The 12,662-nt window shown below is 37.8% G+C and overlaps 1 protein-coding gene across 11 annotated transcripts; it reads left to right on the top strand.

Moving 5' to 3' along the window:
- Window positions 1–745: 745 nt before the first annotated feature.
- On the top strand, window positions 746–11,353 carry LOC143848767 (protein SCO1 homolog 2, mitochondrial-like). Of its 11 annotated transcripts, XM_077357808.1 has the most exons (8): window positions 746–965; window positions 6,086–6,206; window positions 7,044–7,122; window positions 7,355–7,561; window positions 10,367–10,456; window positions 10,564–10,696; window positions 10,789–10,939; window positions 11,043–11,353. In XM_077357808.1, the coding sequence occupies exons 1-7, from the start codon at window positions 871–873 to the stop codon at window positions 10,910–10,912; spliced, it is 849 nt and encodes a 282-aa protein (XP_077213923.1). In that variant the 5' UTR covers window positions 746–870; the 3' UTR covers window positions 10,913–10,939; window positions 11,043–11,353. The 11 variants fall into 11 exon arrangements, with proteins under 11 accessions (XP_077213923.1, XP_077213922.1, XP_077213929.1 ...); XM_077357807.1 differs by lacking the exon at window positions 11,043–11,353 and having other exon boundaries at window positions 10,789–10,972; XM_077357812.1 differs by lacking the exons at window positions 746–965; window positions 11,043–11,353 and adding an exon at window positions 3,135–3,396 and having other exon boundaries at window positions 6,091–6,206; window positions 10,789–10,972.
- The last annotated feature ends 1,309 nt before the right edge of the window (window positions 11,354–12,662 follow it).

Below are 12,662 nucleotides of genomic sequence, written 5' to 3'. Positions count from 1 at the left end.
TCTAATGTGCTCTGTCCTGCATGATGTCATTTTGCTATCAATTAATAACACTACCTCAAGTAGTATCATGTTTTCAGCAACGAGTTTGGAAATGTTCAGTATGCTGACCACCCTGATGCAATTCGTAAAGTTAGATCTTAGCACATCTCTCCTCCAAAATATTCCTTTCGATTTTAAGCCATGTTGTTATTGCTTACAAAATTATTAGGGTTATCACGATTTTAGCATATCTCTATCTCCATCACGATTTTATCAAGATCATAACCTTTTCATCGCCCCGTGCATCGCACGGGACTGCAACTAGTTAAAAAGGAAGTTGAATGACGTTTCTGTCGATGTCAGAAGGGTATCAGGGTCTTTTTCCAACCCAATTTTGAAAATTAGCCCCTTTTTTTTCTTGGTTTAAAAAGGTGCCCGCAATCCATAATTACTCCTTAAACACACTTTTCTCTTTGCAAAATTCACTCAAACCTGAAGACTCTTTTTGCAAAATGTCAAACTACAAGACTGTCTTTGCAAATAAAGCAAAGTAGAGGACCTTTTGCAAAAGCCCCTTAAATTAATTACAAATAATTGTACCAGTTAAAGGGTTAGGATTGTCTGATCCGGATCATCAACCGTGGGCCCACAAGAGAACGGCCAAGATCTTTACATGTGTGTAAGCATAACGGGCCCAAACTTTTCTTGTCCGTCAAGTATGTGTTCTTCAAACCGAGAAGAAAAACCTTCCAAGAAAAAGAAGAAACTCCCTGTTTAGAGCAAATTTTCATTTTCCCCGCCCTTTTTTATTCTATCTTACGCAAAATCCTCTTCGTATTTCTGAATTGGGATTTTACCTTTTTTCCTGTAAAATAACTTGGAGTGCTCAAAATGTCCATTCTTCAGAAACCCATGAAGATTTTCATCTCTAAAACAATGCACATGTCTCTTCTTCAGAAAAGAGTCTCTCTGGATCCTTCTCAAAGGTAACTAAGCTCTTTCACTTCTTATCTTTTTTTCTTTTTACGTTTTGCTGAATTCAAATCATATTATTCTGTTTTTATTTCGGGTTGGATTAAGATAGAGATTGCTTAATAGTAGTAGTTGTGACTTTGGTTGAACAATGAACAGGGAAATGTTATACATTGGAGTGTTAATGTTATTGTGAGAGGTTTTTTTTTTTTTTTTCTTGTTAAGGTGTTGTGTTCTTACTTCGAAACTAGCTTGTTTCAATACTTCCTGTTAAAAACCCAGTTACCCCAAAAGCTTAAGCGATTAGAGATGGTGTTTTTTTTTGTGGGAAGGTATTGGCCATGTGCCAAGTTAAAGATAGAAAACGAGATTGGAAAAGGGCCTAAAAAAGGTTTAGAAAATAATAGAAATCTTTAGAATTAAAGAAGGTTGAGTTATGGTTATTCAAGAAGGGTTGTTAAGGATTGCATGTGGTTAATGTATCTTGAATGGAGGTGGGAAAACTATTCGAGGTAATTGTTTCTTGGGTTTTAAGAAAACAAGAAATTAGCCGTTGGTTAACTTTGGATAGAATTTAGGCTGTTGATCAATTTTGGGACAGATTAGCAAGATTTAATGGGGTTATTGGGTAGGGATAGTATGGAGGTTAGGGTCAGTTGAGAAAGAGAAACAAGGGCCTGTTGATAGAAGTAGAATTAATGACATGCAGAAAGTTGGTGTCTTGTGGCTGAATGCTAAAGAGGGAAAAGTGGGTCTTAGAGGTTCTTGGATGGAGGGTTTATGGCTGAGATGGATTCGGGTGGAGTTAGAGATGGAAGATAAAGGATGTTGTTATGGGCTGAGAAGAGATGGTCAAGATTGGTTTTGGGCTGAAGCAAATTAGTGGGAAAGAGAGAACTGAAACAAGGATTAAGGTGTTTGTTGGAATGGGTTAAAACAAGCATATTTTAAATTTCGGCCGAAACGAAATATTTCGGTTTTGGGACAAATCGAAATGAAATTCACATGAATTCGTTTCTTTTACCGAAATGTCAGTTAGAATTTCATTTTTGGACTTTTTTTTTATACAAAATTTCTTCCAAAATTTTAAAAATGTACACCGAAATGTTATAATTTCCACCGAAATAGCCGAAATTTCGACTGAAATCGCCGAAATTGAAACCAAAATTTTAGGCATTTCGGTCGAAATTAATGAGGTAGGGGCAGACCAAAAACAACTTGGGTAGAAACAGTGAGGAAAGGCTTGATAGCTAGGAACATAACAGAGAACATGACTTTGGATAGGGTAGAATGGAAGAAAATGATCCACATAGAAGAACCCTACTAGAGCCAGGATTAGAGTCGCGTAGATTCCTTCTTCATGAAATTTTTCTGAAGGATTCATTTACCTGACCCCAACTAGTTTGGGACAAAGGTTTTGTTGAGTAGAGTTGAGTTGAGGTCGAAATTAAACAAATAAACGAAATCATAATCATATTCTTACATGATTTCGGTCGAAATTTTGGCCCGAAATTGACACTAAAACCGAAATTTAAAACCTTGAAAACAAGAGGTATGGGAGCATGGAAGAGGGCTGTCTGATGGTAGTTTTGGTTGGTCAATCGGGTGAGATGGAAGGGAACTTTGAAGCAGGTAGACTGCTTCAATGGAAAGAGTGCTACCGGAAACCAAGCAAGCGTAGATTGGATGGGGAAGGAGGAAGAAAACTGAATGATGTTTCAGTTTTAGAACTTCAATTCCAAGAAGAAGATGATAATAAAAGTGGAATAAAATTCCTAAAAGATAAACTATATTTCAGAATAATTCAGCCCATAAAAAATTTTCCACAATGGTCTACTTTGATTGGCTTCCTAATCTACTTCAAATTCCTCCAATCAAAACTATCCTAATCAAACAAGAACAAAGGCAAAAAATTAGCCAATAGCAAAGTAACAAATAAAATGAATCTAAAACAAATTAATTTTCATTGATTATAGCGCCATCCGTTATCTTGATGATCTTGCATTGATTGGCCTTAGAAGAACCTGATCTTGCATAATCTCAGTCTCGATCATTGATATGTGTCATCTATTTCTTGATCTGACGGTCCAAAATGGGTTGATCGTTGATTTGATGTGCTCGGCCAACGGACGTCTCAATCTTTGCCAAGCTAAGAGGTTATACTTAGAATGTTAAGATGTTAAGCTTGATGGAAGCTTGGCAATTTGGGAGAAATTATATATAGCTCAAGGTACCTCTTTCCACAGTAATTACACATTCACATTTTGCAACTCCTTGAGAGTGAGATTCACCTCTAGAGAGTGAGAGGCTCTCATCGGCCTTGCGTGGAGGAAAGAGAAGGCCTTGGGCGGCTTTCTTAGTTGTTCAAAGCACTCAGGAAAGTCGTGAGGATGACTACTTGTTGACTGCTCAAGGCAAGCTTAAAGAGGTCAGATATGGCTTCAGGTAACATGTTTGATTACCTAATTAGATCATGTTTTTCATAGATTTGATGAGCTAAAGATCCAAAGGATTGAGGTGTGTGCATAAAGATTCAACTGATGATGGTATCATAGCTTCCGGTTGAAGCCTTCAAATCCAATGAGAAAGGAGATTATCTAAGGTAAACCAGTCACTTTGGGCAGTCGCCGGAAAATGGTTGCTGCCGGCAATCGGAATATTTTTCCGGTGAGTATCAGTCTCATGATGTTCTCAATGATCCTATGAATCATCTCACAAAGTTTGGGGATGATCCCGTGGCTAGGGAAGGAGATATGGCTTGCCAAAGATGGCTTGTTTTTATGGAAACAGGTTGGTGGTTTTTGGAAACTTGTGAATGGACGTCGGAAACGGTTTTGCCATCGGCAATTTGTTTATTTTTCCGACGATCGGTCAATGTCTTTGGATAGCCATTCACCCATTGTATCTCCCCACAAATTTTTAGTCCGATCCAGCTGTGGAATCTTGAGATATTTTGTCCCAAAATTTGATGTTTTTCATTTTGAAAGGAACTGTAACTTGGAAGTTTCTCTTACTTTTGGACATGGAAGCCGGGCTGGGAAGATGACCGGGAGCGCTGACTGTTTTTGGTCGAACCGGCTGGCCGATCCAGTTTCCTGCTTGTTGAGAAAATCAGCCTGGCAAATCTGATCCGATCGTGTACAAATTAACAGAAAAGTAAAACAAGAAAACAAGCTATAAGATAAACACCGAGATTTTACATTGTTAGGCCAAGATGCCAACATTCACGGGCGAGAACACAATCTTCAGTACGAGAAAACAAAATTACAAGGATTACAATGGATTAACCCAAACACACAAACCCGCAACCCTTTCCTTGCTTCTCTCTACCAAGACCGTACACAAGAAAAACCCGAGAACCCCCCCCCCCCCCCTCTCTCTCTCTCTCTCTCTCTCTGCACCCCCAAGCCTCACTTGCCATCACACCTTTATGGCAGTTGCAAAGAAGAGCTTTTATACATTCCAAAAAGCTAAAAAACCCAGTTACCAATTTTCGGTTTCCCACCTAAACTAGGTAAACACACTAATTGGCAACAAGGCAACTTTCCCAACACTGCTTTAGGTGGCCGGTTCGATGGTCAACCGACTGTTTTTCGTCCTATTTGGACAGTTTATGAAGTCCCTTTGATTCGATCTTTCTGAGTGCGATTGTCTTTCTGTTACTGGTTGTGAGCGGATCAATTTTTTAAGTAATGAAACTTATTTGTTTTCAGATATTGGGTTAATTTTTATCACAGCATTATTTTGATACGGGGATATTTGACTGCTAGATGTTATTAAATGATGGCGGGAATTTCTTAGCAGTCAAATAGGCTTGCTTAGTGGACTGTTTGTGCGGCAAATCCACACCATAAATCCGACCTCTTGGTTGATTGTGGTTTGATGATGAAGCAAGCTGGTTTGATCTGAGGAGAAACTTCGCTCTGATACTACTTGACGTGGCGGAAGCATGCGAAAAAAGGCAAAGATTCACTGTTTTCAACCCGATCAAAAAGAACACCATCTCCCTTTGATCAAAACACCAGGAAATAAGATATAATCCTTGAATCCATGAGGAAAGAAGCAACCCAAATAAGTTTATTCAATGAAAGATTGATTTTTGCTTACACTAGTCCATATTTATAGAAAACAAATACTTCTCATTCTCAAACTCTACCCCTAATCCAACTAGGATTAGGATAATTTCTAACTCTAAACCAACTAGGATTAGGATAAACTCCATTCCTAAAATATCTTCTAATTCTAGTGGAACCCAAAACAAATAAACCGTCGTACATCACTGTTGTAGTCATAGGATGTAGTAATCATCTGTGAATGGGATGTCTACTTGGTCATTTTTCTTTTGTGTTACTTTATGATTCTGATTGCTTCAATCACGTGGCACAAGTTGCCTAATTCTTGCACCATTTATGTGAAGGTAGGAAATGATTGTTTAGCCTTTTGTCCGACTTCTAAACATATTAACTAATATAGCAGATCTGAAACTTAAATAGTGGATGCCAACTTTAGGGAAACCAAGACTCTGTATCCAAAAGAGGGCATCTGGTCAGATTAAAAGTTGAGTACCAGTAAACAAATACTTACGGTTTACCACATGTTTGTACCATTTTTTTTGGTGAATTATGCATGTTCAGCATTCAAAGGTTGGGAAGGGTTAATACTGGAGATACAAGAGACCAAAATGAATGGTCATTGTACATTCCTGTCTACCAAAAATTGTCCAGACAAGTGGACAGAGAGTTATGAAGCTAACAGGATCTAAGACCCAAAGGAAGAAAAACAAAGTGGATAGTAGATGAAGATTCTGTCTCCTATAGTTGTTGTAGATTCAATTTTCCTTGTCATTATTCATGTTTAATATTCAAAATGTTGCAAATTTAAACACTATTCTTCATATCTTTCCTTGCATACTCATCTAATTTCTCCAGTATACTCATACCAAGGCCATATTCTGGTCGCATACATACTGACATGGTAAAAGCATTTGCGGGTGGCTGTTAAAATGTGTGCATGCACCAGTACAGGTGGTTGAGTTTATTTATTCCAAATTTCTGTTTACCTCATGTATATGTAACATGAATTATCTATTTATTTTTGTCTCCATGCTCATAGAAACTGGGTGGTTTTAATGTAGGTTAGGTCCTTTTTGGAGCTTTCAGTTTCGTTGTTATGCTAGATCGTCAAATTACAAGAATAGAAGACTAACTGCTCAGCCGGAACCATTGCATTCTCATTCGTGGAGTAATTTCATTTTGGTATGCTTCCTCATCTCCATTAGTATCTCTAGAATCTATTGTTTATTTGCCGTGACAGTATGATATTCAACGGGAAGCAATATTTTAAATATCAGAATTGACTCTGAAATCGTAATAGGGGTAGAATCGTATCGGATTGGGTCGTAAATTGTATCATAAATCGGAAGATTCATTCAGATTTATGTATATTTATATTAAAAATATAAAAAACAAAAAAAAAAATCAGAGAATAAGAACATAGCCAATTTTTCATTTTTAATTTAAATTCATTAATTTAAGTAGAAAATACCATGATTAGTTATTCAATATCATAATAGGAATTGTTAGATAACAAACTTGTCATGTACTAATCATTTATTTCTCAACCAAACCCATGCAAATTGGATAATAATCTTAAAAATACATTTAGACACAAGATATTATCAATTCTCAAAGTCTCTTTCTTTGAGAATTGATAATATCTCCTTCTTTCCTGTATCTTTCTTGTTTCTGTTCTCTGGGTTGCCCCTTCTTGGGTGCTCCCTTTTAATTTTATACAAATCGCTATTTAAAAAAAAAAAATTCTCAAAGTCTCATACATCAAATGACAAATATCAATTATAAAAAAAAACTGATTAGTTGTCGAACGAAAAAAAAGTTGTCATATACAAGATAAAGGTTTCACTTTTCATTCCGTATAGTATAATATTAGATTTTTATATTTATATTTTGTTTTCTTTATTTCCTCATATTTAGTATGTTGTTCTTAGGAGACAATGATCCATATTTTTGCAGTCTTGATTTCTAGTTCTGGGAATAACATATTCAGTTCTAGATGAGATGTTCAATTCTTTGCAGCCAACAACTTTAATGGTGATAGCTGGAGCAGGCCTACTAATTCGCTATTATAATGATGAGCGAAGAGCGATTCCTGAAGGTGTGTTGTGCTGCAACTTTTACATTGCTATTTTTAATTCCTATATGCTAAATAGCCTGTATTATGAGTTGAAAACTGTTGAAAGATTGTCTGCTTCCAGGTGCCATGTAGGATAAACTTGTTTTTCTTTTTCTTTTTTCTTTTTGTTTCAGAAAGATGGAAGCAATACCTGTTTACAGAAGTTTGAATATTCTCAAAGCAAGTTGTGCATAACTCACATCTTGTTTTACAGGAGCATCTCAAGTCACAGAGCTTAAAAGGCGTACCATCAACAAACCTGCTTTTGGAGGCCCATTTAGGCTGATTGATACAGAATATCGGTTGGTAACTGAATGTGATCTTCGAGGATGTTGGACACTCTTGTATTTTGGATACACTTCCTCACCTGACGTTGGCCCAGAGGAACTCAAAAAAATGGCCAAGGCCATTGATATATTAGGTCCATTTTCTTTCTCCTTTCGCTTAGTTTGTTGCCCTTTTTCACTTTGGAGTTCAGGAATGCAGCGTTTATTGTTCATGCGCAATGCTCTTCACTAGTAGAAAATGCTTATTTTAAGTGTGGCCGTTAATTTAACAAGCAAAAGTATATCTTTGAAGCATGGTTACATGGTAGTTAATTCAAAAAGTAGAAGTATCCATGGGATCTACTGGTATATCAGACACGTAACTTTATTAGATTCAACTTTCCATCCTCAAAGCATGCCAAGTCTTTATTAATTTCATGCAATTAATAGTTAAAGGGGACTTCTGCAATGTGATTGCTTGGAATCATTCCATGGCAACATATGTATATCTTTAAGCATGACAGCTAATTTCACAAATAGAGGTATCCATGGGGTATTCTGTACTAGTATGGCTATCATACTGTCTCACACACGATACCTTTGTTCTATAGTTTGAAGCAGCATTTAGGGCTTTGAGTCCTTTGGTGAAGACATTGGTTAGCTTGTACACAAGATAATGATGATGATTAGCTGTGAGTTCTTTCATGAAGACATCTGCAATTTGTCCTTGAGATGGAGCAACAGAAGGGATACTTTCAAAAACTCCCAGTGGCCGACAAAGAAGTCAGTAGCAAAGTTGGTCTAAGGGATTAGTAGACAAATCTTGGAAAAATCTTGCGACTTTGGGCGTGGTCAAGAAAAGGGCAAACTCTATAAGAAATCGCCGGATTTTGCCATCGGGAACTGTCAGTTCAGCTGTCAGTGGATTCAATGGCATATCCTGGGTATCCATTGCTGAGGAATGCGGTGGCAGAACTGGTTTCGTACGGTAACAGAACTAGTTCCCGGTGGCCCGGAGTAGCACCGATCCTCTTTCACATCCCTTCCCTGCTAGGCATGATGCATCTGTCGGTAGAACTTTTCCAATTCTGCCTCCCACTAGTCTGAAGATCCTCTCGCACCATGCTTGAGGTGGAATCCTGGTGATTTCCCATGAAGATTCCACAGTGAGATCCAGAAACTTAGAATACCAGTACTGTAAATCTTCCAAAGGGGACTCCGACGCTGACGCCCATTCATTCTTCATCCTCTCTGTTTTCCCCAGCTGGAGGAACTATCAGTACCTCCTGATGGTTCAGCCGATAGACTGCAAGTTTCCTCCCAGAGCTTCCTCTTCTTTTAAGTCACTCTTCTAGTGTTGTCAATTCACCAGTCCAGCTTGCCAACAATTTGCGCAAGATTCATCTCTTGGTCTCCGGATCGACCACAACGATATTATTTCTATCCAAGGGATTTCGGTGATGGGTTCTACCAAATCTTTCTCCAAATCTTCTCTTCCTGGACTGCGGTTTGATTCTACAGCCGCCTCTTGTAACTCTACCTCGGTTTCACTCACCTCCACCTTTCGGATGGTAGTATTTCCTCCACTCGCCGCAATCTGATGATTGTTGGTTACATTCCGATCACTTTTGGACCAAATTTTTTGGCATTTCCAACAGCAAGCTCTTCTCCCAAAGTTCAAGAATCCACACCTGGTATGCCTTTGTTTCATTCTTGTTTTTGTTGTAGATTCCAATCTCCTCTCTCCTTGAACGGACAACTTCCCATCTATTCTCCTTGAACGGAAACCTTATACATAGATGGAAACCAATACCATTTAATATAGCCAAATCTAAGATCCAATCTAACCAATCTCATAGTTAAAGGGTAGAACTCTCCCACTAATGCCAATAATGGAAGATACACTCCCCCTATCGCTAGTAGTAATGCACTTATATGCTCCCATTATTTCCAGCAATTAGTAGATTACTCCCACTAACCATTGACATATCTCTGAAGTGTCAGCTATTAACCTAGAGATCTTGTTTAATAAACGCATGAAGCATGTAATGTAATAATCCTTTTTAAAGCAAACAAGAAGCATATAAAAGCAATAGGATTATAGTAAGTGAGTGTTGGAGGGTTAATATAGGTTTCAGGTTACAAGTAGTAACAAGGACTCCTTATTAGAATTATATGTTTTAGGGATTTATAGTTTTACGTATTTTATTCGTGTAGATTTAATGTTAAATTTTGGGGAAACATTCACACAAGATGAGATTTAAGTTTTTAGTACACTCCGACGGCATTATTAAAAGAAGAAAGCACTCTTTTAAGAAAAATAATTATCTAAATCGAAAGCACACTCTTAATTAAGGGGAAGCGTGTAGGATGCACACTTATCCTAAATTTGGGAATTGAGAAGAATTTAGCTTCGTGGAAGCGAGCTTCCCACAGAACTAGGAAGCTACCGGTAACCAAGGTTTTAAATTTCGACCGAAATCCGAAATTTCGGATTTCGGTCAACACCGAAACCGAAACGTTCCAAAACCGAAATTCCCGAAATTTAAGATAAAATAATTTTTTTTTATTCCTTTACAGAATCCGAAAGTTCAGCCCCAAAAAAATGACATTTCGAGCGCCAGTTACCGAATTTCGGCATTTCGGCTAAAATTTTGGGTTCGGATAGGACCGAAATTACCTCCTAAACCGAAATTAAAACCTTGCCGGTAACTATTAACTGAAGAAATCTTCTATTAATATGTTGGTTTTCATGGTTTAATTTCATTATTTTATATTGAAACTAATCATAGAGGACTGCTACCTAGAATGACGAGATATATTCTTTTTCTTTTCCTCTCTCTTTTTGTGATTGGTGTTGGACACATCCTTTATTTTTTTGTGTTACTGGACTTCAACTTGCCATTCTGATTAAGATGGTTCGCCGATGACATTTTATTTTATTATTTTCTGTTAACAAGATTCGGAACATAATATGAAGATCAAACCAATTTTCATTACCATTGATCCTCAAAGGGATTCCCCTTCGCAACTCCAAGCATACCTCAAAGGTTGTCTCTCAGGCACCCAGCTGCTGCCATTTTCTACAATTAAATGAAAACAATCTATTTTTAAATATAAGCAAGCTCCATCATATCTTACCATTCTCTAATTGCAGAATTTGATACAAGAATTGTTGGTTTAACGGGATCTATCGACGCAATAAGACAGACAGCACAAGAGTACAGGGTCTATTTTAAGAAGGTTGAAGAAATCGGCCAAGATTATCTTGTTGCATCTTCACACAACATGTAAGCCCAAGGGCACTCAATTCTATTTGGCTGATTCATCCCTAATTTGGTGCTTTTATTGACTAACAAACTAATAACCTCTATTATTGCAGGTACTTGATGGACCCAAACATGGAAATAGTGAGATGTTTTACACAGGCTTATAATGCAGAGGAATTGACTGAAGACATACTGAAGGAGGTGAAGAAATGTTCCAAGTCAGATAAACAAGCATGATATTGATTTAGGAGCATCTTCTCATTGGTAATGTATCCACAATCTTGCAGTCTTCTGTGATTGCAGTAACCTTTATCTCCTACTGTTGGAAAACATGCTAATATAGGAATATGACATCTGAATTTTTCAGGCGATCGGCTTTTATCCTTGTCCGACCAAAATTCCCATTGGGGCAAATACCAATTCTTAGTTATTACAGGACAAACTCTCGAAGATGATTAAGAAATCTTGATTTGGAGGTTCACAAAAGATTATTCACAAAAGTAATCTTTTTTACTTTGTTCATGTTGAGAACTACACAGAACATCATAGGCCAAAGGAACTACTTCACTCTTATGGGCAGTTTTCTTCCTCTTCTCACTACTCAATAATGAATGTAGTTCTAACTAGATGTTTCCTTGCCAAGGGTAACAATTTGATCTGTTGATGCTGTCATGTTCTCTTCCCTTTTCCCCTCTGTTGTTGCTATACTGCATTGTTAGCTTAGAATGCATTGGAGCAGAACTGTTCACTTTAGTGGAACAGGTATCTGTCAAATGCTGATTCCCCACCAAACGTTGAATCATTGCCAATGAACCAGGTGTGCCAACTCAAAGCTGGAAAAGAACTGTTTCAAGTCACACCCACATACATCACATTTGAAAATATGAATGATAGGTGACTGAAGTTCCACTTGAAAATATGAATGACAGGTAACTGAAGTTCCACTCCGACAGAAATGATTTTACGACAGCTGTAGTCCTGATCTGGTATTGGCCCTCCCAATCTACCAGTTTCCTTACACTTGGAACTCAATAGATAGGGATTTGCTAGGCAATTTCTTTTTGTTTACACAGTAGTGATAATTCTTTGTTTCTCTCTTCATATTCGATTCCTATCATTTCCCTACATATATATTGTTTTTAGATAGATAAAAGAGGTGGAGGTGCAAATGTGCAATAGGAGGACTTCCCGGTACTAATCTTTCCCGAGCACACTTCGGAATTGTAATGGGATTCAGTGCATTTATGCGCATGATAGCGATCGATTTTTTCTTGCGGGCCCACTTTCCAGTACTACTCCTTCCCAAGCGCACTTTCCTTTATTTACGGTAGTAGTAGTAGTAGTATAGCATTTTATGAGATGAGAGAGTTGGTAGTTTCGTAGGGCTTTGGATCACGTGAGAGCTACCTGTTACACTTTACGTAAGAGAGCTCCATTTTTTTTCTTTTTAGAGACCGAAGCCTTCAAATTAAAGCACTAGAACGAGCACTTTCTTGCCTTCCCAGATCTTTGAGAAGCTGCCAAGCCAAGAAACCCAATTGAACTTTTACTTTTCATCTTGGGCGTTTTGCCGCCCACATGGTAAACTCCCAAGCTGGAACTTTGCTTATGGGCCCACTTTGATAATAGATGAGAATGAGACAATACTGTTGGTTCAATGGCAACGATCAATTCTAGTGTCCCAAATGGGAGAATGTATGTGTAATCATCTTGGTCCCATGCGTGATGAACTTCCTGTCCCTAAGATAAGCAACTAGGAAAATCAACGGCTTAACTTGGTGGAACCCTATCCAATGGCAAGGATTTTTTACATGTAGCCCCTATTAAAGTGGGGTCGTTCCTTTTTACTTGTTCTAGAAAACGTAGATGTTGAGAATTGAGATTGAGGGCAAGCAACAATTTTGGCCCCACCCAGAGACATCTAGATGGTCCCACAATGGAGATGACCCTACCTGCGAATGATCTCCAGGTTGAACAATCTTGGCCA

Source organism: Tasmannia lanceolata, unplaced genomic scaffold (assembly GCF_043159265.1).
Source record: "Tasmannia lanceolata isolate RefF3 unplaced genomic scaffold, GAP_Taslan_0.1 ptg000016l, whole genome shotgun sequence".
Taxonomy (NCBI): Eukaryota; Viridiplantae; Streptophyta; class Magnoliopsida; order Canellales; family Winteraceae; genus Tasmannia; species Tasmannia lanceolata.
This window is presented reverse-complemented; position numbering and strand designations above follow the sequence as displayed.